At 36.3% G+C, this 26,751-nt stretch overlaps 2 protein-coding genes across 2 annotated transcripts in view; both read right to left on the reverse strand.

The window, feature by feature from the left end:
• Positions 1 to 1,446: 1,446 nt before the first annotated feature.
• Positions 1,447 to 8,685, reverse strand: LOC133611367 (growth arrest and DNA damage-inducible protein GADD45 beta-like). The gene is made up of 4 exons (XM_061968080.2): positions 8,437 to 8,685; positions 6,735 to 6,836; positions 6,397 to 6,613; positions 1,447 to 2,140 (listed from the first exon to the last, which is right to left on the reverse strand). Exons 1-4 carry the CDS (start codon positions 8,478 to 8,480, stop codon positions 2,036 to 2,038), a joined length of 468 nt encoding a protein of 155 aa, XP_061824064.1. The 5' UTR covers positions 8,481 to 8,685; the 3' UTR covers positions 1,447 to 2,035.
• Positions 8,686 to 11,763: 3,078 nt separating this feature from the next.
• The window catches only part of LOC133611363 (microtubule-associated protein 1S-like), a 35,022-nt gene continuing 20,034 nt past the window's right edge, over positions 11,764 to 26,751 (reverse strand). Inside the window, exons 6-10 of the mRNA XM_061968068.2 lie at positions 26,039 to 26,125; positions 22,142 to 24,354; positions 19,374 to 19,518; positions 19,077 to 19,306; positions 11,764 to 16,106 (exon numbers count right to left, since the gene is read on the reverse strand). Of these exons, the coding sequence (XP_061824052.2) occupies positions 15,951 to 16,106; positions 19,077 to 19,306; positions 19,374 to 19,518; positions 22,142 to 24,354; positions 26,039 to 26,125 (2,831 nt within the window). The 3' untranslated portion in view covers positions 11,764 to 15,950. The remainder of the gene's footprint in view (positions 16,107 to 19,076; positions 19,307 to 19,373; positions 19,519 to 22,141; positions 24,355 to 26,038; positions 26,126 to 26,751) is intronic.

Genomic DNA, 26,751 nt, shown 5'->3' on the forward strand with positions numbered 1-26,751 from the left:
ATGCAATATCGGAAATTATCGGTATCTGTTTCAAATGTAACGGTATCGGTTTCAAAAAGTAAAATGTATGACTTTCTAAAACGCCGCTGTGTACACGGACGTAGGGAGAAGTACAGAGCGCCAATAAACCTTAAAGGCACTGCCTTTGCGTGCCGGCCCAATCACATAATATCTACGGTTTTTCACACACACACAAGTGAATACTTGGTCAACAGCCATACAGGTCACACTGAGGGTGGCCGTATAAACAACTTTAACACTGTTACAAATATGCGCCACACTGTGAACCCACACCAAACAAGAATGACAAACACATTTTGGGAGAACATCCGCACCGTAACACAACATAAACACAACAGAACAAATACCCAGAACCCCTTGCAGCACTAACTCTTCCGGGACGTTACAATATACACCCCCCGCTAACCCCACCTTAACCCCGCCCACCTCAACCTCTTCTTGTCCCAAATTCAAAGCTACTGTTTTGAGGCATGTTAAAAAATAATGCACTTTTTTTTTTCCATAACTTGAGTTGATTTAGTTTGGAAAACCTTGTTACATTGTTTAATGCATCCAGCGGGGCATCACAACAAAATTAGGCATAATAATGTGTTAATTCCACAACTGTATATATCGGTATTTTTGGTCAACAGCCATGCAGGTCACACTGAGGGTGGCCGTATAAACAACTTTAACACTGTTACAAATATGTGCCACACTGTGAACCCACACCAAACAAGAATGACAAACACATTTCGGGAGAACATCCGCACCGTAACACAACATAAACACAACAGAACAAATACCCAGAACCCCTTGCAGCACTAACTCTTCCGGGACGCTACAATATACACCCACCCACCACCACCACCACCTCAACCTCCTCATGCTCTCTCAGGGAGAGCATGTCCCAAGCTGCTGTATTGAGGCATGTTAAAAAAAAGAATGCACTTTGTGACTTCAATAATAAATATGGCAGTGCCATGTTGGCATTTTTTCCCATAACTTGAGTTGATTTATTTTGGAAAACCTTGTTTCATTGTTTAATGCATCCAGCGGGGCATCACAACAAAATTACGCATAATAATGTGTTAATTCCACCACTGTATATATCGGTATCGGTTGATATCGGTAATTAAGAGTTGGACAATATCGGAATATCGACAAAAAAGCCATTATCGGACATCTCTAGTTGTGTTGATATTTCCTTTCCTTTTTGCCTTGATAGCTGAGGGGATCATAATCAGAGGAAAGTTACATTTGAAATAAAAATGTGTACATTTGTCCTTATTTCGGAAAATATCAATCATTGCCAATATTGAGCGATATAAACCTTGTGGAACAGCCCTATTTGACATATATGCTAACATGTTTTAAAAGCATTTTGGACACAACTAATGGGTCAGTTATAGACAAAAGTGTTCATGCATGAGGCAGTCCAGCTGATATGAACAAAATCATTTATTATCAAGACTTTAAAAGACATCAAGTGAAACACAGTGTGTGTACTATTCAGTATCTCATCAACACATATTGAATGCTTCGAGAAGGTCTTTCTTTGGATCCTGTGAACACCGTTGCAGTTTCCATGGAGACGGTGCCTCTGCGACGCACACGCCTCTCCGAGGAATCTTCCACGCCGGAATACAGGGAATGCAAGGCACAGTTTCAGCGTTGCGACATTCCTGTCTGGTTCTTGGAAACCACGCGGCTGCTCCAGGAACCAGCTGGGGTGTGGAATTTCTCCTCTCAGTGGCCCCTGCTGCTTCTGCCCCCTGAGCAAGCAGCGAGGGCTGATTAGCAGCATAACGTACAGACTGTCTCAGGACAACCTGACCTGCAAAGAACAATAAATAGTCTGGCGATGTGATCCTTCCAGCATGTTCTCGGTTCTAGCTTCGCTCATAAAGCGGGATAGCCTGGTCCACTCCAGAAACGTCCCCTTGTGGAGCTGCAGCGTCCTCTTAAAAGTTCATCATCTGGAAAGGAACCCAGAAAGCGCTTCTTCGTGTTTCGTGTGGCGTTCGGGTGCGCTTCAACGCTCCTGCAGAACCAGTTCGGGCACCCACTGGTTCATGCGTCGGCTCTCCTGGCAGTAGATCCCCACTTCCTGGAGCCTACGGTGCTCAGCTTGGGGGTTCTGCAAGGGGAGAAACATAAGAAATGTAAACAACCATAACATTAGAGACCGCAACATGACTACCTCTTGGCTTAGCATCAATGAAGTACACAAGAACTACAGTATATACACAACTTAGACATGTTTACTTTGTAGGTACTCGTTGGTTCCGGGCCGCAAAGTAGGCATTAATAAAACAATATTTTCATAGCTAAAGCATAAAAACAATGCTGTTTACTACAATGGCTGAAAACTGTATCACGACATAAGTGTTTTATATCGGTCAATATCGAAAAAAAGTGTTTTTTTTGACCTACCTAAAATAGGACCAGGAGAAAAATATATTAAATGTCCACATTTTTATTTAAAATGTAACCTTCCTTTAATTGTAATCCCCTTAATGATTACAGTAATGCATGTTACAGTCCATGCTGAAAATGGTAAACATGTCCTATTGACACTACTAATATTGTCCTGGTAATTTATTTGTATTTTAGCGTAATTTCACGCTCAACACAAACAATACCACACACGATATTGCACTCTCGTAGTTGTGTTTTTCTTCGTGTCAATAACAATTTCAAACCGTGGCATTAAATATTTAAAACCAAAAAAATTGTACATTTTAATCAAAATCATCCACTAAAAATCTGCAGGTGGTGGTATAATCTGAGCTACAAATTTTGATGGTTTTATATGAACAAAAAAAAATTCCACTCCAGTCCAGCCGGTGGTGCTATTGTGCTAAGAAAGTCTTTAAAAACGACTAAATCAAGAAGAATCAACCAGAATGCAGAAAAAACCCAAAACAATTAGTTTCAATAACTATAAATTCCACTCCGGTCCTCTTGGTGGCAGTACTGCAAAAATTGTTACAGTCCATGCTAAAAAAATTTGTCAACGGAAAATAATCATAAACCTAACTAAATGTTACTCCAGTCCTCTAGGTGGCAGTAATGCATGTTACAGTCCATGCTGAACATTGTAAACATGTCCTATTTGACACTACTAATATTTTCTTGGTAATTATTTGTATTTTAGCGTAATATTGCGCACAACACAAACAATAACATGGTATTGCACTCTCTCATAGTTGTGTTTTTCTTCATATCAAAAAATTTAACAATTTCAAACCGTGCCATTAAACATTTAAAACCAAAAAAGTTGTGAATTTTTATCAAAAATCATCCACTAAAACTCGGTATAATCTGAGCTACAAATTTCTGATGGTTTTATATACACTCCAGTCCTCTTGGAGGCAGTAACGTCCATGCTAAAAAAAAATTGTAAACAAAAAATAAATCATAAACCTTTTGTTTACATAACTAAATATTACTCCAGTCCTCTAGGTGGCAGTAATGCATGTTACAGTCCATGCTGAACATTGTAAACATGTCCTATTTGACACTACTAATATTTTCCTGGTAATTATTTGTATTATAGCGTACGCACAACACAAACAAGTTGTGTTATTCTTCGTGTCAAAAAATTTAAAAATTTAAAACTGTGGCATTAAATATTTAAAACCAAAAGTTGTACATTTTAATCAAAAATTATCCACTAAAAATCGGTATAATCTGAGCTACAAATTTCTGTGGTTTTATATGAACAAAAACAAATTCCACTCCAGTCCGGCCGGTGGCGCTATTGTGATAAGAACGCCATTAAAAACTACTAAATCAAGAAGAATCAACCAGAATGCAGAAAAAACACACAATTAGTTTCAATAACTATAAATTCCACTCCGGTCCTCTTGGTGGCAGTAACGCACGTTACAGTCCATGCTGAAAAATTGTAAACGAAAAAGAAATCATAAACCTTTTGTATACATAACTAAATGTTACTCCAGTCCTCTAGGTGGCAGTAATGCATGTTACAGTCCATGCTGAAAATAGTAAACATGTCCTATTTGACACTACTAATATTTTCCTGGTAATTATTTGTATTTTAGCGTAATATTGCGCACAACACAAACAATAACACGGTATTGCACTCTCTTGTAGTTGTGTTTTTCTTCGTGTCAAAAAATTTAACAATTTCAAACCGTGCCATTAAATATTTATAACCAAAAAAGTTGTAAATTTTAATCAAAAATCATCAACTAAAAATCTGCAGGTGGTGGTATAATCTGAGCTACAAATTTCTGTGGTTTTATATGAACAACAAAAAATTTCACTCCAGTCACTATTGTGCTAAGAAAATCTTTAAAAACTACTAAATCCAGAAGAATCAACCAGAATGCAGAAAAAAACACAAACAATTAGTTCCAATAACTATAAATTCCACTTCGGTCCTCTTGGTGGCAGTAACGTCCATGCTAAAAAAAAATTGTAAACGAAAAATAAATCATAAACTTTTTGTTTACATAAGTACATGTTACTCCAGTCCTCTAGGTGGCAGTAATGCATGTGACAGTCCATGCTGAACATTGTAAACATGTCCTATTTGACACTACTAATATTTTCCAGGTAATTATTTGTATTTTAGCGTAATGGCACGCATAACACAAACAAGTTGTGTTTTTCTTCGTGTCAGAAAATATAACAATTTCAAATCGTGCCATTAAATATTTATAAAACCAAAAAAGTTGTACATTTTAATCAAAAATCATCCACTATAAATCTGGAGGCGGCGGTATAATCTGAGCTACAAATTTCTGTGGTTTTATATGAACAAAAAAAAAAATCCACTCCAGTCCGGCCGGTGGCGCTATTGTGCTAAGAAACTATTTAAAAACTACTAAATCAAGAAAAATCAACCAGAATGCAGAAAAAAACACAATTAGTTTCAATAACTATAAATTCCACTCCGGTCCTCTTGGTGGCAGTAATGCACGTTACAGTCCATGCTAAAAAAAAAAAAAATTGTAAACGAAAAAGAAATCATAGACCTTTTGTTTACATAACTAAATGTTACTCCAGTCCTCCAGGTGGCAGTAATGCGAAAATTGTACTATTTGACACTACTAATATTTTCCTGGTAATGTATTTGTATTTTAGCGTAATTTCGCGCACAACACAAACAATAACATGGTATTGCACTCTCTCGTAGTTGTGTTTTTCTTCGTGTCAAAAAATTTTACAATTTCAAACCCATTCATCCATCCGTGGCATTAAATATTTAACACCAAAAAGTTGTAAATTTTAATAAAAAATTATCCACTAAAAATCGGTATATTCTGAGCTACAAATTTCTGTGGATTTATATGAATGAAAACAATTCCACTCCAGTCCGGGCGGTGGCGCTATTGTGCTAAGAAACTATTTAAAAACTACTAAATCAAGAAGAATCAACCAAAATGCAGAATATTGTAAGCAGAAAAAAAACACAAACAATTAGTTTCAATAACTATAAATTCCACTCCGGTCCTCTTGGTGGCAGTAACGCACGTTACAGTCCATGCTAAAAAAAAATTGTTAACGAAAAAGAAATCATAAACCTTTTGTTTACGTAAGTAAAGGTTACTCCAGTCCTCTAGGAGGCAGTAATGCATGTTACAGTCCATGCTGGACATTGTAAACATGTCCTATTTGACACTACTAATATTTTTCTGGTAATGTATTTGTATTTTAGCGTAATTTCGCGCACAACGCAAACAATAACACGATATTGCACTCTCTCGTAGTTGTGTGTTTCTTCGTGTCAAAAAATGGTACAATTTCAAACCGTGGCATTAAATATTTAAAACCAAAAGTTGTACATTTTAATCAAAAATCATCCACTATAAATCTGCAGGCGGCGGTATAATCTGAGCTACACATTTATGTGGTTTTATATGAACAAAAAAAAATTCCACTCCAGTCCGGGCGGTGGCGCTATTGTGTTAAGAAACTCTTTAAAAACTACTAAATCAAGAAGAATCAACCAAAATGCAGAATATTGTAAGCAGAAAAAAACACAAACAATTAGTTTCAATAACTATAAATTCCACTCCGGTCCTCTTGGTGGCAGTAACGCACGTTACAGTCCATGCTAAAAAAATTGTTAACGAAAAAGAAATCATAAACCTTTTGTTTACATAAGTCAATGTTACTCCAGTCCTCTAGGTGGCAGTAATGCGAAAAATGTAAACATGTTCTATTTGACACTACTAATATTTTCCTGGTAATTATTTGTATTTTAGCGTCATTTCGCGCACAACACAAACAATAACATGATATTGCACTCTCGTAGTTGTGTTTTTCTTCGTGTCAAATATAAAAACATACTTGGCCATTAGAGCGGATTGTGGTTGAGTATGTAATCATGCTAACATTAAAAATGCAGAGTCATCGTACCGTCACCAGCATGCAGTGCAGGTCTTTGGGCTCCTCCGCGTTGCTGTTGGCGTCCACAGCCGCCAGCAGCTGGCCGAGCCGCGGCACGCCGGACACCCTCAGGATGGTGATGCCGTTGTCGCAGCAGAACGACCGCAGCAGGGTGAAGTGGATCTGGAGAGCCACGTCGTCTTCGTCGTCGGCCGCCAGGACGCACAGCACCACGCTGTCCGGGTCCCTGCCGAGGAGGAGGAGGAGGAGGAGGAGGAGGAAGAGCCGTGTGGTGAGTTTCAGCGTGCAAGTGGGCGCCGGGAGAGTGTCGTTATTGTGCGGAGTTATGGAACCAGCCTGCTACTCACGCGTTGAGAAGTTTAGCTGACTCATAGATGCCAACAGTCAGGCAGTCTTGTTTCTGAGCCGTCAGCAGGAGCTCCTCCAGGGCCAAACCCACGGATCGCATCCTGGAAAGGAGGGTGGATAAATTGTTAGCTTCATGCTAACATGCTAAAAAAAATAATTCTTTTTTTTTATTGAACAACAAACATACATTTATAATTCACACAAAGGAGGATGGGTAAACTCTTACGTTCATGCTAAGATGCTAAAATTGTTTTATTTATTTTTATTTTTTATTGAACAACAAACATACATTTATATTTCACACAAAGGACGATGGATAAACTGTTAGCTTCATGCTAAGACGCTAAAATTGTTTTATTTATTTTTATTTTTTATTGAACAACAAACATACATTTATAATTCACACAAAGGACGATGGATAAACTAAAAATTTAAATAGACATTTAAAAAAAATCAGGCTTCTAACCTTCATGGAAACTGCATTTGTTTACAAGTTTTGAATTTAATTAATATTATTAATATTTTTGATTAATTGTGTTTGTTTGAATAAAATGAAAACTGTAAACAGACATTTTAAAGAAAATCAGGCTTTTAACCTGCATGGAAACCATATTTGTTTACAAGTTTTTAATTTAATTAATATTATTAATATTTGTGATTAATTGTATTTGTTTGAATAACATTAACAATTTAAACATTTTTAAGAAAATCAGGCTTTTAACCTGCATGGAAACCATATTTGTTTACAAGGTAAGAGCCTCATAAGCAGGGGTCCCCAAACGTTTTGACTCGGGGGCCGCATTGGGTTAAAAAAATTTGGCCGGGGGCCAGGCTGTATATATATATATATATATATATATATATATATATATATATATATATATATATATATATACATACACATTGTCTTTATAATCCGTTTTGTCATTTAACATCAATTAACATTGATGTTCATCAACATTTAACATTGTCATCGATGGGAAAAATGAATTTTTAGACAATCTGATTTGCCTGAGCGGCTAGGAGACACCAAGAGTAACAAGCGGTAGAAAATGGATTAGAAAGGAAAGATTTAAAAAAAAAAATATATATATATATATATATATATATATATATATATATATATATATATATATATTTTTTTTTTTTTTTATTTATTTTTTTTTAACTTGTGACTTCCTGTGGGCCGGATTTTGGATGCTGGGGGGGCCGGATCCGGCCCGCGGGCCGTAGTTTGGGGACCCCTGCTCATAAGCCTCAAAATAAAAGGTGAAAATAATCAATAATGATGGTAGTTGAATGAAATATAAATGTAATCAATATTTGTTTATAAGTGTAAATAAAAAATAAAATAAAATCAGGCTTTCAATCTAAATGGAATTCACATGCCTCACTATAGACAATTGAACCCAGAAAATGAAAAAGGGACGGGATTGGGGGGTAAAAATAATAGTTAAATATCATAAAATACACTTAGTTAAATTGTTAAAAATATAATCGTATTAACTAAGGATTTAGAAAATGCTGCAAAAAAAGTTATGCAATGCAGCAAAGCCATTTTCTGCGGTTATCATTTTACTTTTTTTTTAGTATTTCCATATAGTGTCCATTGTACTTATGCAGCCATGCGTGCTTTTATTGCATCAAATAATAATGCTACATAATAAAGGATCCCGCAAACATGTCACACATAAAGCTCACCTGTTCTCCATGACGCTGGAAACAAAGTTCCCCGCAGGAATCATTCTTGCAGGGGGAAAACAAGAAAACGGCGATGGAAATAAAGTCGTGGCGTCTGCGTGTATTTATTTGTGCTGGCTGCAGCAGCGTTACAACACTTTTCAAGCTTTTACTCTGGAGGGGGTGGAGGGAGTGGAGTGGGCGGGACCGAAACCAGGGCCGCGTTCTGATTGGCTACAAAGAAATGTCAAGAGTCTCCCTCGTGACGCAATCAGAAACCGAAAGCTTCGGCTGCTCTTGTTTAGTGGAGCCTTATCGTCACGTGACGCAACACAAACGCAGGTTTCTAAAAATAGACACCGTTCACTGCTCACTTGTGCAACAGCTGATTGAATCTTTTTTTCTTTTGTATGTAACGTCTGTTTCCTAACGCGATTACGAAACGCAACAAGGATGTTATGATGAGAGGATGGCGTGTAAAAAGTGGGAGTTTTCATGTCACGCGGTCTGACATGGAAATCTCATATTGCACATATACGGAAAAAGATGTCTAAGAGTATTTTTATATTAAATAAGGTCAAATATGTGTTAGATTATAGGGCAATGCGTATATTGTATTGTGCACTTATATTGCCATACATCAGCTACTGTGTGGAAGTGTGGGGGAACACACATAAGAGTAACATAAAGGCATTGTATCAACTACAGAAAAGAGCTATAAGGATTATTCATAAAGTAGATTACTTTGAACACACTAACATATTATTTATTAATTCGGGTTTATTGAAATTACAGGAGCTAGTAAAGAAACAGACATTATGTGTCATGTTTAAGGCTAAAAGTAAAACATTACCAGAAAATTTACAAAAAATGTTTGTCATCACTTCTGAGAATGAAGAGCGTAGAAGAAAAGGTCATTTCCAACATCAGTATTCAAGGACAACTTTAAAACAAATGTGCATATCAGTGGTGGGGGTTCAACTATGGAATTCTCTTTACAATGAGATAAAAGATTGTAAAAAATATATTCCAATTGAAAAAAATATATAAAGACAGAACAATACGATCATATGAACAGCTATAAGTGTTTACATTTTGCTTTATATTTATTATTTTACTTATTTTTTGCATTTGTTTTGTATCATCCCGTGAGGTTTTGTTTTTTTTGTTCGGTTCCTCCAAAGACATGCACCTGGGGATAGCTTGATTGGCAACACTAAATTGGCCCTAGTGTGTGAATGTGAGTGTGAAAGTTGTCTGTCTATCTGTGTTGGCCCTGTGATGAGATGGCGACTTGTCCAGGGTGTACCCCGCCTTCCGCCTGATTGTAGCTGAGATAGGCTCCAGCACCCCCTGCGACCCCGAAGGGATTAAGCGGTAGAAAATGGATGGATGGATGGATGGGTTTGTACTTCATGAAGTTTTGCACTTGTGTTTTTTTGTTTGTTTTCGTTATATTTGGATGTAATTGTTGGTTTATATGATATCATTAAGTAAGACTACGTATTATGTTGAAGGGGGCAGGAAAATATAAGATGTTTCTTCATCCTGCTCCTTCTCAGGCATTGGTGTGTACCGGTAAATGTAAAATTGAATAATTGTGGTATAATTGTCTATCGATCAAAGATGCACATCAATGAAGGAAATAAATAAAAATGAAATGAAAATTTCCATTAGGTACAGGCTCCACCAGCAGTTTTGATTGACAGGAATCTTGATGGTGTTTTTGTAATTATGGTGTACACAGAATCATACTGTGAAAAAATGTGTTTTTATTATTATTTTGTGCTTGTCCTTGAGGTGAGAAACACATCAGTCTTTGTGATGTAATAATTGAGTTGTCTTTTTTCCCCAGCCAATGACATGTAATAAAAATAAAGTACAAAGTAGACAATACATAATAATTTAAATTAATTAGAGATATCCGATAATGGCTGTTTTGCCGATATCCGATATTCCGATATTGTCCAACTCTTAATTACCGATTCCGATATCAACCGATACCGATATATACAGTCGTGGAATGAACACATTATTATGCCTAATTTTGTTGTGATGCCCCGCTGGATGCATTAAACAATGTAACAAGGTTTTCCAAAATAAATCAACTCAAGTTATGGGGAAAAAAATGCCAGCATGGCACTGCCATATTTATTATTGAAGTCACAAAGTGCATTATTTTTTTTAACATGCCTCAATACAGCAGCTTGGGACATGCTCTCCCTGAGAGAGCATGAGGAGGTTGAGGTGGGGGGGGGGGGGGGGGTAGCGGGGGTGTATATTGTAGCGTCCCGGAAGAGTTAGTGCTGCAAGGGGTTCTGGGTATTTGTTCTGTTGTGTTTATGTTGTGTTACGGTGCGGATGTTCTCCCGAAATGTGTTTGTCATTCTTGTTTGGTGTGGCTTCACAGTGTGGCGCATATTTGTAACAGTGTTAAAGTTGTTTATACGGCCACCCTCAGTGTGACCAAGTATGCTTTGCATTCACTTGTGTGTGTGTGTGTGAAAAGCTGTAGATATTATGTGACTGGGCCGGCACGCGAAGGCAGTGCCTTTAAGGTTTATTGGCGCTCTGTACTTCTCCCTACGTCCGTGTACACAGCGGCGTTTTAAAAAGTCATACATTTTACTTTTTGAAACCGATACCAATAATTTTGATACCGATAATTTCCGATATTACATTTTAAAGCATTTAAACAAATCTAAAAAAATTCCAGGAATCACTATCTGCTAACAGTTAGCATTTCAGTTCGGCTTTAGCTTTTGAAACATTCCCACAGAACTTCTCCAGAAATATTTATTATTATTATTACTAGTATACACAAATCAATCATTGAAAAATTGGGGGTAATCGATACATAGAATAGTTTTGTCATGAGCAGACTATAATTCATCTCTTTATGTCATGTTCAACTCATAATTAAAATAAGAAATACATAAAGATTGACAGTCAGATTTTTTAAATATATTTTACTTATATTTAGGAATAAAATAAGACTATACATGTTTGACAGTTTGACTTTATTGATAGTGTTTTATTATCAAAATTATCACCATAACTCATCTTAATGTATACAGAAAAATAACATTATCAGTGCTTTGATTTACTGTATTTTATGTATAATTTTTTACCAATGTAAAACAATATAAAGGTGTGTTTGTTTTTTTTTAAACAGTGCTTCTATGAAGTTATTGCACTGAATAACAATACAAATTAATATAGAAAAATAATATATAGTACAGTAAATCAATCAACTTCACTCTCCTACTTGTTGGCATTGAGATCATGTCGTGTTTGGACAATTAATAAAACACTGTCATTTATAATAACTACAACAAGGACCAGCTGTTATGTGCACAGACTGTGATAAACATTATTTATGTTTATTATCATAATTATAAGTACATATCCTTCCAGCTACCCCCACAAAACATACTAAACATCATCATCATCATCCCCGCTGCATGCATACTCTCCTCATGAATATCATGAAATGAAACAACATACATTACAGATAAGTAATAGTTTGAAGTTATGGTAAAATAGCTGTTCTAAAAATTTAATTTTAACCTGTCAATTCAAGAAGAAAATAAACAGAAGGGACAAGCGGTAGAAAATGGATGGATGGATACATTCAAAATGTTCAATACGTTTTTTGCAGAGGAACCTAGAATGTGTCCGATCTCTTAGGCACAAACACATTAAGGGCACCTTACAGCTTTTGAGTTTGATTTAGGTCTGGTTACTTTTTCTGGGCCATTCCAAAACCTTATTGTTTTTTTAGAAAATCCAAAACCTGTAGAGGAATTGCACCAATATCTCATTAATTTAGCAGTGTTTCCTATATACTGGACATCCATCTAAATACATCTGCTGTTACACCCGTTCCCTCTTGTCAATAAACACATTATGATGGGACTGTCTGTGTGCGCGCCTGGTTTGCCAAAGTATAAGAAAACCTGGCTATATTTAGTCAGCGTTAACCCCGTCCATCAATCTAAAACACTTGTTTTGGTTCATGTTTTTTTGCTCAATCGTATGCATTAAAAAGAACATGAGTCATGGCCAATCATGCAAATTAGATAATGACATCTTCTGCATTACTCTCGATCCCCATCGCAACATATTGCCACAGATGGATTGCAATGCCTATAAGCATAAGGGAAATTCAAGTTTTGCAGAGCCCAATCCCAATTGAAATGCTGACTCATTCCTATAGCACATCTGAAAAGGAAGAGTAAAGAAAATATTTTTTGAAATCATTTTATACAGTTCATACATCAAAAACATTTTTGAAGAAAAAAAAAACCATTCGAAAAACCTGCTATTTTTACATATTCGTTGTTTCATCTTTTTACCGGCAGTGTGTAACAAATCCAAAAAGTACACTAATATGGGAGGTGATTAATTAACCATAACCTGGCACTTATATTTAGCAATTGGTTCCAAATTGGGACTTTTTTTTTTTTTCAAGGAAACTTTCAGGAAAGGCTCAAATCAATTCTAACTAGAGTGCGTTTTGTTTGGTCCGTGGAGTGGGAATTATTCATTATTAATTGAATATTTTCATAGCTAGACCATAAAAAAACTTCTAAATACAGTTTGTACCACATGAAATACGTTTACACTCCAATATTTTTAATGTTCCTGAGGCTGAGCCAATCAGTGGCCACGATACTGAACAGAGCGCTCCGATTGGTTTGGTCCCATCTAGTGGCCAATATTACTGTAGTATTTATATTTTTGTTTCATTTTGCCATTTTTTATGCTTAATTCAGGACAAAGATACATAGAATATGACAAATTTAAAAAACATCCACGACTGAGTGAAGACCCAAACTTGATGGACGACTATCATCAATTCACTCAGTCATTGATTGATCACGTCCTCTTGTGATACAATCACATCCCATTTTAAGCACCCACAGTAAAATGGATTACAATCACAGTTCCGCCTTTGGTTATTGTAATCACAGAGCAATTTTACTTAATCAGATGATGTAATCCAGGTATCAGTTTGGTGATTTTGCAGATTATACACTGACAAATGAAAAAGCAGCTAGAAATACCAAGGGCATTTTATTTGGAAATCTAGCTCTGATATTTTGTACAAATATTTAAAGATAGACACTTGAGAAGAATAAAAAGTAGAAAGTGTGTATTTGGAATATTTTATTAAATTAAAGGTACTTTATTTCAAATATTCTTATTTTATATTTAATTCATTGATTTTAAAAACAGCAATAATAATTAAATTGTAATTTAAAAATGGACTCTGGGAAGTTTTTTAAAAAAAGTGGGTATTTGGGATTATTTGTAACTATTAATATTATATTTGTCATGACCAGACAATTTAAAATCAAACATTTTGACTTGGTTTTTATTAAAGTGCTTTATTTAAAATGTTTTTTTTAATTTTATATTCAATTTAATATTTTTTAAATAACACTGGTAAACAATAAATTGTAAAAAAAAAAAAAAAAAAAAAAAAATTTCTATATTTGTCCTGACCAGATAATTTCAAATTAAACATTTTGACTTTGTTTTTAATTAAAAGGGCTATATTTCAAATGTTTTTATTTTATATTTAATTTAATAATTTTAAAATAATAATAATGATAAAAATTAAATAATGGACACTTGGAAGAAAATTTAAAAAAAAGTGGGTATTTGGGATTATTTCTACTTTATTATTATTATATTTGTCATAACCAGACAATTTAAAATCAAACATTTTGACTTGGTTTCTAATAAAGTGCTTCATTTCAAATGTTTTTATTTTATATTCATTTTAATAATTTTAAAATAATATTGGTAAACAATAATTTGTAATAAAATAATGGACACTTGGATTATTTTTAATTTTTTAAAGTGGGTATTTGGGATTATTTCTAACCATTATTATATTTGTCATGACCAGAAAATTTCAAATTAAACATTTTGACTTTGTTTTTAATTAAAAGTGCTATATTTGAAATATTTTTTTAATATTTAATTTAATAATTTAGAAATTATAATAATGATACAAATTAAATATTGCACACTTGGAAAACATAAAAAAGTAGGTATTTGGGATTATTTCTAACTATTAATATTATATTTGTCATGACCAGACTATTTCAAATCAAACATCCATCCATCCATTTTCTACCGCTTGTCCCTTAAAGTGCTTTATTTCAAATGTTTTTATTTTATATTCATTTAAATAATTTTAAAATGATACTAGTAAACAAATTGTAATAAAATAATTGACACTTTGGTTTTTTATTATTTATTTTTTAAAGTGGGTATTTGGGATTGTTTTTAACCATTATTATATTTGTCATGACCACACAATTTCAAAATAAACATTTTGATTTTGTTTTCAATTAAAAGTGCTATATTTCAAATGTTTTTATTTTGTATTTAATTTTATATTTTTGAAATAATAATAATGATAAAAAAATAAATAATGGATACTTGGAAGACAATTTTAAAAAAGTAGGTATTTGGGATTGTTTTTAACTATTAATATTATATTTGTCATGACCAGACAATTTGTATATAAACATTTAGACCTTTTTTTTTTAAATTACATTATATTTTTTAAAAATGGACGCTTGGGAGTAAAGAAAAAAAAAACCAAGGTGGGTATTTGGGATTATTTTTAACCAATAATATTATATTTGTCATGGCAAGACAAGTTTTAGATAAACATTTAGACTTTAAAAAAAATTACATGTAATTTAGAAATGGACACTTGGGAGTAAAAAAAAAAGAAAGAAAAGGTGGTGGGTTTTCCGGATTATTTTTAACCAATAATATAATTTTTGTCACGACCAGACAATTTTTAGTTAAACATTTTGACTATTTAAAAAAAATTAAAATTATTATTCTTATTTTATATTCAATTTAATGATTTTCAAAACCATAATAATTAAATTGTAATTTAAGAAAATAGTGATTTAAATTGTTTTGTTTTTTCACTGAACTAAAGTGAATATAATAAAAACAAGCCAATCTACAGTCATGTTGACATCATTAAATGTAATCTAATCATTCTTGTGAATGTCCACATATTACCTGCATTGATTGGGATTCATTTAAACGGCTAATGTTCTCCCTTTTGAAGAAAAAGGGATGATAATGTTTGGAACAACTTGTCAAAGCAGGTGCATACAACATAGATTCAACTATACAGTGACCATGTGATTATTCCATAATACTGTGGATTCAAATGCACAAAGCATAACATATTTTTTTACACAATTAAGCATTGAAGTGTTTTTTTATGGTGCTAAAACCACATGGATGCTCACTATTCTGAACGTGCTCGACCACAAACCTTCTCTTTGTGTGTGTGTGTGTGTGTGTGTGTGTGTATGTGCGCGGGTTCCTCCCCTGTTAAGGATAGGGTCACAGGACCAGAAGATCATGCGTGGTCAGTAAAAGAGCGCTTTGGGACTGAAGCAAATCAAGGCGTTTTTGTAGGTGAACCACGAGTACGAAACATTAAAAATGTAATTCAATAGACTAAACGTCATTTTCCTCACAATTCAGAACTCAATCTTGCAGGCCGGGAAGGTCTCATCCTGCATGGCCACGGTGCTGTTGGAGCCCAGGACCACAATTCCCAGCTCTTTCTGCTTCTCCAGGGTCTGCTGGTACCAGTCCTGCATGGAGGCGGACTCGAACGTGGGGATGAGCGTCACCTGGTGGATGAAGCCAAAAGACAGGTGATATATCTTCATTGATAAATATATCTAACAATCATTCTTAGCAATATTATTTCAAAGAATGCATACAAAAAGTCAAATGATGGTCAAAACAAATAAATGATTAATGGAATGGAACCCAAATATGTGTCCAACTGGCAGAAAAGATTATAAAAACAACAAAGATTTTTGTATTAATATATATATATTTTGAATAATTTTATTTTATAATATATAATTATATTTTATAGTAACTGTGTATAATTTAAAACATTGTATAGTAAAATTGTAATGCAGTGGTAACAAAAAAAAAAAAAGATTTAAATATACATGATAGAAAATACAATAAAAACCTGACATACTATAGCATTTTGCATATTTGATATTCATCCTGACACTTCCAACGTGTCGGTTAAATGAGTAGCTTCTCAAACTCGTCTGTGGAGTGTTTAATAGCTTATACACTACTGCCATCTAGTGTCTCAAATCTGCAACTACCTTCAAATCTACTTATTTTATTACCTTAGCCGCGCTCTACCAGACACTTTCTCCGCTGATTAATAGCACCCTTGGTAAGTTGGTAATGGTTTTACTGTATTTATTGGCAGGCTTAAATAAGTCATAAAAATTATCAATAATTATCGCTATCGATCAATATAAAAAACCTATATTGTGATATAGTTTTTGGCCATATAGTCCTAGTATGTATATATACAGTATGTGTGTGTGTGTATGTATATTTGGGCTCATTGTCCTGTTGGAACACCCAACTGCGCCCAAGACCCCAAACTTCGTGCTGATGATTTTAGGTTGTCCTGAAGAATTTGGAGGTAATCCTCCTTTTTCATTGTCCCATTTACTCTCTGTAAAGCAGCAGTTCCATTGGCAGCAAAACAGGCCCAGAGCATAATACTACCACCACCATGCTCGACGGTAGGAATGGTGTTCCTGGGATTAAAGGCCTCATCTTTGCTCCTCCAAACATATTGCTGGGTGTTGTGGCCAAACAGCTAAATTTTTGTTTCATCTGACCACAGAACTTTTCCTCCAGTAGGTCTTATCTTTGTCCATATGATGTCAGATGAAACAAAAATTGAGCTGTTTGGCCACAATACCCAGCAATATGTTTGGAGGAGAAAAGTTGAGGTCTTTAAACCCAGGAACACCATCCCCACCGTCAAGCACGGTGGTGGTAGTATTATGCTCTGGGCCTGTTTTGCTGCCAATGGAACTGGGGCTTTACAGAGAGTAAATGGTACAATGAAAAATTCTTCAGGACAACCTTAAAATCGTCAGCCCGGAGTTTGAGGTCTTGGGTGCAGTTGGGTGTTCCAACAGGACAATGACCCCAAACACACGTCAAAAGTGGTAAAGGAATGGCTAAATCAGGCTAGAATGAAGGTTTTACAATGGCCTTCCCAAAGTCCTGACTTAAATGTGTGGACAATGCTGAAGAAACAAGTCCATGTCAGAAAACCGACAAATTTAGCTGAACTGCACCAATTTTGTCAAGAGGAGTGGTCAAAAATTCAAGCAGAAGCTTGTGGATGGCTAACAAAAGCGCCTTATTGCAGTGAAACTTGCCAAGGGACATGTAAGCAAATATTAACATTGCTGTATGTATACTTTTGACCCAGCACATTTGCTCACATTTTCAGTAGACCCATAATACATTCATAAAAGAACCAAACTTCATGAATGTTTTTTGTGACCAACAAGTATGTGCTCCAATCACTCTATCACAAAAAAATAAGAGTTGTAGAAATGATTGGAAACTCAAGACAGCCATGACATGATGTTCTTTAAAGTTAAAGTTAAAGTACCAATGATTGTCACACACACACACTAGGTGTGGCGAGATTATTCTCTGCATTTGACCCATCACCCTTGATCACCCCCTGGGAGGTGAGGGGAGCAGTGGGCAGCAGCGGTGGCCGCGCCCGGGAATCATTTTGGTGATTTACAAGTGTATGTAAACTTTTGACCGCGACTGTATATATATATACATTTGTTTAAATATATTGATATGTTGTTTTAATATATTTGGTACTCAAACTAGAGTAGCGGTTCATTTGTAATAAATTAAAATAACACATTTTATTAAATGTTTATTAATTTATTTTAAATGTTTTGCATGCTTAATACCCCAAACATAAAAAGCATTACAGTGTTAGATCAAATAAAATACATCATTTAATATATTTTATTTGCATTACAGAGTTGTTTCATTTGTACTAAAAATACTTAAATCAAATTGATAAAAACATTTTTAAATCGAGTCATTATTTTATCTGTGATATTTTGAAGATTAATACTCAAAACAGAGCAGTGATTTAGTTGTAAAAGAATAATAATTTAATTTACTTGATTTTAAAAAACAAGTATTTATTTCGTCTTATTGTTTTGCATATTTGATACTCAAACAAAGCAAATATTTAGTTGTAATAAAACATATTTATTTGAATTGCTTTAATGAATAAAATGAATCTATTATTTATTTATTGTAAATCTTTTGCATGCTTAATAACTACACATACATCTAATTAAAACAATGTATATCTAGTATTGTATACGCAATACAAAGTAGTGGTTCAGCTGTAATAAAAATAATACAATCTAATTGATTATATATTGTTTTGATATTTAGTATTTTGTTTTATGATACTTTAAATATTTTATACTCAAAAGATAGCAATAATTTTGTTGCAATTATTTTTTTGATTAATTTGATTGAAAAATATATAGAATGTATTTATTGATAATACTTTGAATAATTTATAACCAAAACAGAGCAGTGGTTCAGTTATAACAAAAAATAAAATGATATTTTATTTAATTGATTTGAAAAATTGATAAATATAATATAGGGGATCAACATAATAATAATAATAATAATTCAATTTTGGGGCATAGAGGAACAAATTCTGCCAAGCAACATGCGACAAAGACCACAATGTGTGTGCTCACCTGCATGGCGTCGGGCCAGCAAGACTTGCCATCGAGCAGCGCGTCCAGCGTCCGCCTCATAAGCTCCTCCCTCTCAGGACAGTCGCCGCTGATGATGTAACAGGACGAGCGTACACTCTTGAAGAAATCCACACTGACAGTCGGGCACGAAGCTCCCGACGGAACGTAGGCAAGGTCCACAAAGACACTTACATCCTCAGCGGAGGTAGACTTGGGATCTGGAACATGATCTGGAACAAAAGAGTCCATAAACAAAGTAGTAAAAATACAATACACACAGTACGGGATCAATCGTACCTGGATTGGCTGAGGATTTTGCTGGTGGTTGGCGGCTGGCGGAGGACGACGTGCGTGATGATGCGGCGTTATCGTTTTTGACCCTCAGGACGCCACTTCCTGTCTTGTTTTTCCCTGAGCTCGCTCTTTGAGAGCTCTCGATCACCTAAAACAAACAGGAGTTCACTTTAAAATATTTATTTATGGCTAAACGACGACATTATAACATAACGATAACAACAGGTTGGATCAATGAGGTTCTGAAGATGTCATTTAATTCAGTTTATGGCAGCTACCAGCAGGGGGCGCCACAAGTCAGTTTTCTGCTGTAAAAAACCTAAGTCAGGGAGAGTTAAATATACAGTTAATTATTCTGCGATGAGGTGACGACTTGTCCAGGGTGTACCCCGCCTTCCGCCCGATTGTAGCTGAGATAGGCTCCAGCGACCCCAAAGGGAATAAGCGGTAGAAAATGGATGGATGGATATTACGTATTAGTAAAAAATTATTGTATATAAATAATGAACAAGGTGGTAAACATTTCATTAAAATACATTTTGATGAATAAATATTGTTTAAAAATAGATCCTAATTAATCAATTAATTATTTATTGTTCTTCCTGATTTAATTGCATGATTTTCCTAAATCAATAAAGTATTTTTTAAATACCCTATCACTGAGCCTACTCTTACACTAATTTAGTGGGATTTTCATATCAAAATAAAATGAAGTGAAAATATAAAACAGCAATAATAGTAGGGGTTACGCAATATAAACGATTGACGACATAAATGATATAAATCTGGCCGACGATAAAGCTTTTAATACTATTGCTGTATCGTGATAATGCATTCTAGCTGTGTACCTTAAATTTGACAGCGACAAGTAAACAAACACATCCTCGAGGCAATGTATCATTCTTGCTAACGTGCCTCCACAGTGCAAATCCACTTCAAAGTCAGCTTATCTTCGCCGACATGGCGACAAATACGCAACGTTTCTTGCCAGTATCGTTAACACTGGAGGACGCGGAATGGCGAATCATGCTACACTACACACTGTAGGGGGATATGCTCACCGCTAACCGCAAGATACAGCTCTTGAACGGTGGTCAGATTGATACAACCATCGACAGTAACGAGACCAAGTAGTATAGTATCAGGTCGATACCGCTGTGGTTGGATCAAAGTTTTCTACTGTCAAAAAATCTTGTGTCGTTTTTGTTATTGTTTACAAACTCAGGAAATAAGTCTCTCGATACAGGAGGACTTTAAAGGGCAAAGACCAAAGGATTTAAACCAGAGCCAATAATGGGAAATCATTTAAATATTCAATTGATGTTGTTACACCGCCATCCTGTGTTTGTCTGATTATAGTTCTGACCAAAAATGTTATCATTCTATGATGTTGAAAATTTGAAGTATCAGTATCATCATTGCTATGACCCGTACTACACCTGTACCTACTTAGTATTGGATCAATACCCAGTTCCAATTGAAACTCCTGACAAGTAACTCGGAAATTGCAGCCATTTTTTTACCGGAAGTTCGCCTACAACATAAACGATCGCCATTTTTGTAGTCCATTTTTTGATTTCACCAGAATAATGTCTTAACGATTTATGTCCCTATAAATATTACAAAAAATGTAGAATCCAGAGCTTCATTATTTAATGCAGTGCGATAGAGGTCAATATATGCAATCTTCTGATGTGAAAAAATGTTTCTAAAAGTATGCTCGATTGTCAACCCCAAGAGGGACAAGCGGTAGAAAATGCATGGATGGGTGTTCCAAACAATGTTTTTGCTATAATGAAAAAATAAGAAATTAGGTCCCACATTAACCAAAGAATAATGTCATTTTTACCCGGCCTGCTGCATTATAGCTAAACAGCGGCCATTTTTACCTGGGAGTCCGCTTACGTCAGGCCTGGGCAATTATTTTGACTCGGGGGCCAAATTTAGAGAATAAAAAATGTGTCTGGGGGCCGGTATATCTATTTTTTAGGAAAACTAATACAAAACCTCACAATAAAGTCTGATTGAATGCTAAAAATGTTATGACAGACCGCCTTAAAAACGGAATGGAGTTTTAAATTTTTCTATGAATGATAAAACCCTGAATATTGAGAACATATGAACGTCACACCCCCTCTCAATCGATATATTTTACAATGAAGCCACACCCACACTGCTTGGTGCCCCGTCTGACCTGCTGTGACGTAGATTACCATAGTAACTAGTAGGGTTGTACGGTATACGGGTATTAGTATAGTACAGCGATATTAATGAATCATATTCGGTACCATACCGCCTCTGAAAAGTACCGGTCCGCCGCACCCTAAGATTTTTTGTTCAAATAAAGCCAATAATGCAATTTTTTCTGGTCCCCTTTATTTAGAAAAGTATCAAAATAATATTGGTATCAGGACAACACTAGTCCCTAAAATATCATGCAAAAGCACAGATTCCAACTATATAAATACTTTGTATAGTTCAAGACTTCCAGTCATTAGAAAACATCACTGCACATCATAACGGCAGCTACACTTTTCATCTTAAAGATATAAAAAAATGATTTGGGAATGTCCGGCGGGCCAGATTGAAAATCTTAACGGGCCGCATGTGGCCCCCGGGCCTTCATTTGCCCAGATCTGGCTTACGTTGTATGCTATTTTTTTTGTCCATTTTTCATTTGATTTAGTAATAATCTATGGCCCTTATTAAAATGAATATTCCAGCCATATTTTGTTATTCATTGCATTATTTTCTACTTATTCCAAACTCACCCCAGCTGCTGTTTTTCCCCGCGCTGCGCTTGACTTGACTTTTTTTCCGTGAGTGCCAGAGTCGGACAGTGGAACAGGCATGGTGGTGTCAGGATGAGGAGGCATGGGGGGGCTATCCCTGAGCCGGGCAGGAATTGGGTCATGGGGCAGAGCCTGACTGCTGCGAAGCTGTGGCGGTCCACCGCACGACTCGTCTTCGTCGGAGTCCAGGACCCCGTCGGCTGTGGTGGACGGGCAGTCTTCCATGCAGACGGGGGCGTTTGTTTCGCTGGGTGACGTGTCTTTGCCCGTGGTGCTGCTATGATTTTGGGGTCCAAATGCGCCTCTGGAGGCTTCGCTGACACCTGAACTGGAGTCGGGCGCTTTAGAATGCTTGAACTCGCAAGGGGATACTAGACAAAGGTCCACATCGTGAACTGCAGACACCTCAAAGTGAAGGGTGCTAGGAGCCGGAGGACGCCCCATTTCTGAACCCAAAGACCTCAAGGGCTTCTTCATGGGTAGAGACACACCAAATAAGTGTCCTCCATTGGGGTGAGGGTGATGAACGGCGTCATCCGCCTCTCTCTGACTACCCGTGGATGGCCCTTGTTCCAAGGACATGGACAGCGACTCGTCGACTTCTGTGGACTGAGGCGAGCTGACTTCTGCGGGCATAGAGTGGGTGGAGGTGGTGGTGTTGGCCACAGACGGAGACGGGTCGGAGGCTACGTCTTTTAGCGGACCCAGAGAGAGAAAACTCAAGTGTTTCTCTCTGGGGGTTGGTTCGGCAACATTGCCCGGCTGGTTCTTAGGCTGGGTGACTTCAGTTGGTTCAAGCTGGGCTTGTAGTCTGCTAAGAGTGTCTCTGTTGCACCACACATCATCAGGGGACAGACAGTAAGGAGTGTGGCCCGCACTGTTGGGTCTTGAACCAGGGGAAGCATTCTCAACAGTCTTCTCATCTGGGCTGATGGGCACCTGGTTCTCTGGCGACGATCGTGATGGAGGGGTGGTCTTCAAAGCTCCGTCCAGGAGGGTGTACTCAGTGGGGGTCAGGTCTAAATTAATGTCTCCCTCGTCCTTCGGCGTCTCCCTCAACGGGCATGGGAATCCTACAATCTTTGTTGGTTTCTTCCCAAGTCCTAACTGGTCCAAGTCTTGCACCGGTCTTTCAGCCCTCTTGTCAGCCAAACATTCAAGTTGTTTCTCATTTCTAGGGCTGCCATTAGTCTGATTGTCTTTTTCTGCCGAGTCTGCACCCTCTTTGTCCATTTCCTCCTGAAGGCGCAGAAAATCAGCAGTCATGTCCTCGGGAGTTGATGTTTTTGAGACACGGCGAGTTTTGTCAGGTCCTTGGTGTGCGCAGGTGTCCTCTGGCTTTGAGAACTCTAGCGCTACATCATTGTCTGGTTTTGATTCGGTCTTGACATCTACATTCTTGCTGGGTAGCTTCTTAGTCTTCTTGGACCCTGCTTTAGAGTCATTCCTTGCTTCCTTTTTGAGCTTGTTGTCATTCTTTGGTTTCGAGATGATTGTCTCCTTCTTCCCTGCGCCATTTCTCACCAGGCCATTCTCTTCCCGACTGCTTGTTCTTCCTTCCTTCTTCGCATCTTTTCCACTAGCCTTCTTTGAACCATTCTTCTCTGTTGCTTGTTGCTTTTTGGCTTTATCAACATCTCCATTGACAAATTTCGCCTTTGCGTCTTTTCCACGTTTGGGGGTAACCTCCTTCCCTTGCAAGCGGATGCTGTCCTGGCTCCCGGCCCTTTTGGACTTCCCCGCATCCGCCAACCTCTCCAGGTCGCCGGTGGTGACTGTGGGTTTCTGGAGGAAGGCCAGAGTTTTCATCTTTTCAAGACCCTGCAGTAGTTTAGTCTGCGGAGTGACACCGGGGAACAACACTCGGACCACCTTTTCCTGGGGGCACGCTGGGTGCCACACGAGCAAGGCGGACACTGAGACTAGGGCATTGAGGGGGAGCGCTTGGGATTGGGTTCCAGTTGACTCAAAGTCAGGCCACTGTTGCATGAACGTCTGGTACTCCTGGCTGTTTTTAGAGGGGCTGAGGATGTATAAGTCCAGCTGTCCCACTCCCATCTTTTGGAACAGGGTTATTGGCTCGGGGGGGACCGCTTGAGGTCGAAACATAGGCTGAGGTCGGATATCTAACTTTTTCAACAGGTGTACTGTGAGCGCTGCCTGGTCTGTGCTCTTCAGTAGATTGTCCACACCTGATGAGACATACAATGACACTATGATGTCGTACTCATAAGTAAAACCTGCATGCAAATTTATGAGTTCTATTCATTCCGAAAATAGTTTTCATTTAAAAAGATTATCTTAACTATATATATATATATATATATATATATATATATGTATATATATGTCTTAATAAGGTTATCCAAAAAATAGTGCTCGATACCGTAGTAGAGCGCAATATATGTATGTGTGGGAAAAAAATCACAAGACTACTTCATCTCTACAGGCCTGTTTCATGAGGGGTTCCCTCAATCATCAGGAGATTTATATATTTATATATATATATATATATATATATATATATATTTATATTTATATATATATATATATATACACATATATATATATATATACAAACATATATATATGTATATATGTGTGTGTATATATGTGTGTATATATACAGTATATGTATATATATATATATATATATATATATATATACACATATGTGTGTATGTAAGTATATATGTATGTTTATATATATATATATATATATATAATCCATATATATATATATATATATATATATATATATATATATATATATATATATATATATATATATATATATCATCCATATATATATATATATATATATATTGATTGGCAACACTAAATTGGCCCTAGTGTGTGAATGCAAGTGTGAATGTTGTCTGTCTATCTGTGTTGGCCCTGCGATGAGGTGGCGACTTGTCCAGGGTGTACCCCGCCTTCCGCCCGATTGTAGCTGAGATAGGCTCCAGCGCCCCCCGCGACCCCGAAGGGAATAAGCGGTAGAAAATGGATGGATGGATATATATATATATATATCATCCTAGTCACGTCCGTTGAGCGCTTTGAGTACCTTGAAGGTAGAAAAGCACTATACAAGTATAACCCATTTATTTATTTATTTATTTATTTATATATATATATATATATATATATATATATATATATATATATATATATATATATATATAATTATATATATATATATATATATATAAAATTAGATATATAGATATTACATGGAAAACTTGGTAAAATTAGAAGAATAAAGTCTTATTCTTAAGCCTTTAAATAAAGGTTTGATATGGGAGAAAAAAAAGTTTATGCTACATACATTTTTTTAAATTGATTTATTCATTGATTAATATTTATTAATGTACAACATTTACCTTGAAGAGTGATCTTCTACGCTATATCCTTCCAGCTGCTTCTCTGTCAAACACACCATCAGCAGCTTCTCCATATTTACATGGATAAATGTCCGCCGTTTTTATTTTATTTTAACATCCTTGGCTGACGTTATCGACTCACTCTGCTTCAGTATGGTGCAGACTAGTTGTGCTACACTTGGTCATGTTTTTGATGATTTCAACGAACATCCTCCACTTCTCAGCACTGTCATTCACACTCACTTTCTTCCTTCCCATGGTTGTAAAACCAAAGTTATGTCGATCTCTAGCTATGAGCTAATGCTAGTGAGTAAGACCGGACGTTTTGGTCAGATCTTACGGAATTCACTGTGACTTTCGCAGCGGTGAGGCTCGGAACCCGAAATTTTAAAACCTCGTAAGCTGGGACACTGGTATCTCGAGGTACCAAATGTTACTGATCTGTATTCTTTTTTTTGGTTTTGGTTTTCAGGTTAAATGTGATACTCACAAGGCTGCTGTTCCACCTGCAACCTGCTGGGGGCGTTAAAGAACACAACTCCAAGCTCTGGGGAGATGAGCCTCTTGGATGAGTCCTCTGTTCAGGTCCACAACACAAAAACACAATTAATCACATTTAACCCTTTTTTATCATGAGTGTCCTAGAGTCAGTTGGCAACTCGATGGTAACGTTTATTTACCCTCCCCCTCTGCAACCAAACAGCCTGTAAGTTGTATATCCTATGTTTTTTTGGCCTAAATATCTATATTTTCCACACTATAAGCCGCTACCCTTTTTCCCCATGCTTTGAACCCTTCGGCTTATAAAACAGTGCAGCTGATTTATGGGTTTTTCTTCGCTAAAGCCAATAAAGTTTTGCATTCAACAAATAGTTTTCATACAACACAGACAGAGACACTGAACAAGTGTTATTGTTTGTGCTATGGCGCCATCTTTTGGAGCAAATCACTCACTGCAAGTGCTGCGGTTAGAAAATGTACTTCTTGTTTTCATGTCTTGAACCGGAAGTATTCGTCCATAGCACTCCTGCTCAAAAGGATTCTTCGTTCAGCACTCCAAGCAACGGTTGTAAGTTTTACAATATAACTAAAACAATTCATACTTACTTAACCGTCCCATGTGTGATGTCTGTAGGAGTGTTTTCATGCATATTTGTACGTGCTATAATAATGTAATCAAGCTAGCGTCGTTAGCATTAGCTA

This window comes from Nerophis lumbriciformis, linkage group LG08 (genome assembly GCF_033978685.3).
Source record: "Nerophis lumbriciformis linkage group LG08, RoL_Nlum_v2.1, whole genome shotgun sequence".
Classification (NCBI taxonomy): Eukaryota; Metazoa; Chordata; class Actinopteri; order Syngnathiformes; family Syngnathidae; genus Nerophis; species Nerophis lumbriciformis.

Coding starts and splice junctions, on each gene's coding strand:
- LOC133611367 (XM_061968080.2), bottom strand. CDS start 8,480: ATGATTCCTGCGGGGAACTTTGTTTCCAGCGTCATGGAGAACAG. Junction 6,614..6,734: donor TCAGCTAAACTTCTCAACGC/GTGAGTAGCAGG, acceptor CCTCCTCGGCAG/GGACCCGGACAGCGTGGTGC. Junction 2,141..6,396: donor TGCACTGCATGCTGGTGACG/GTACGATGACTC, acceptor CTCCCCTTGCAG/AACCCCCAAGCTGAGCACCG.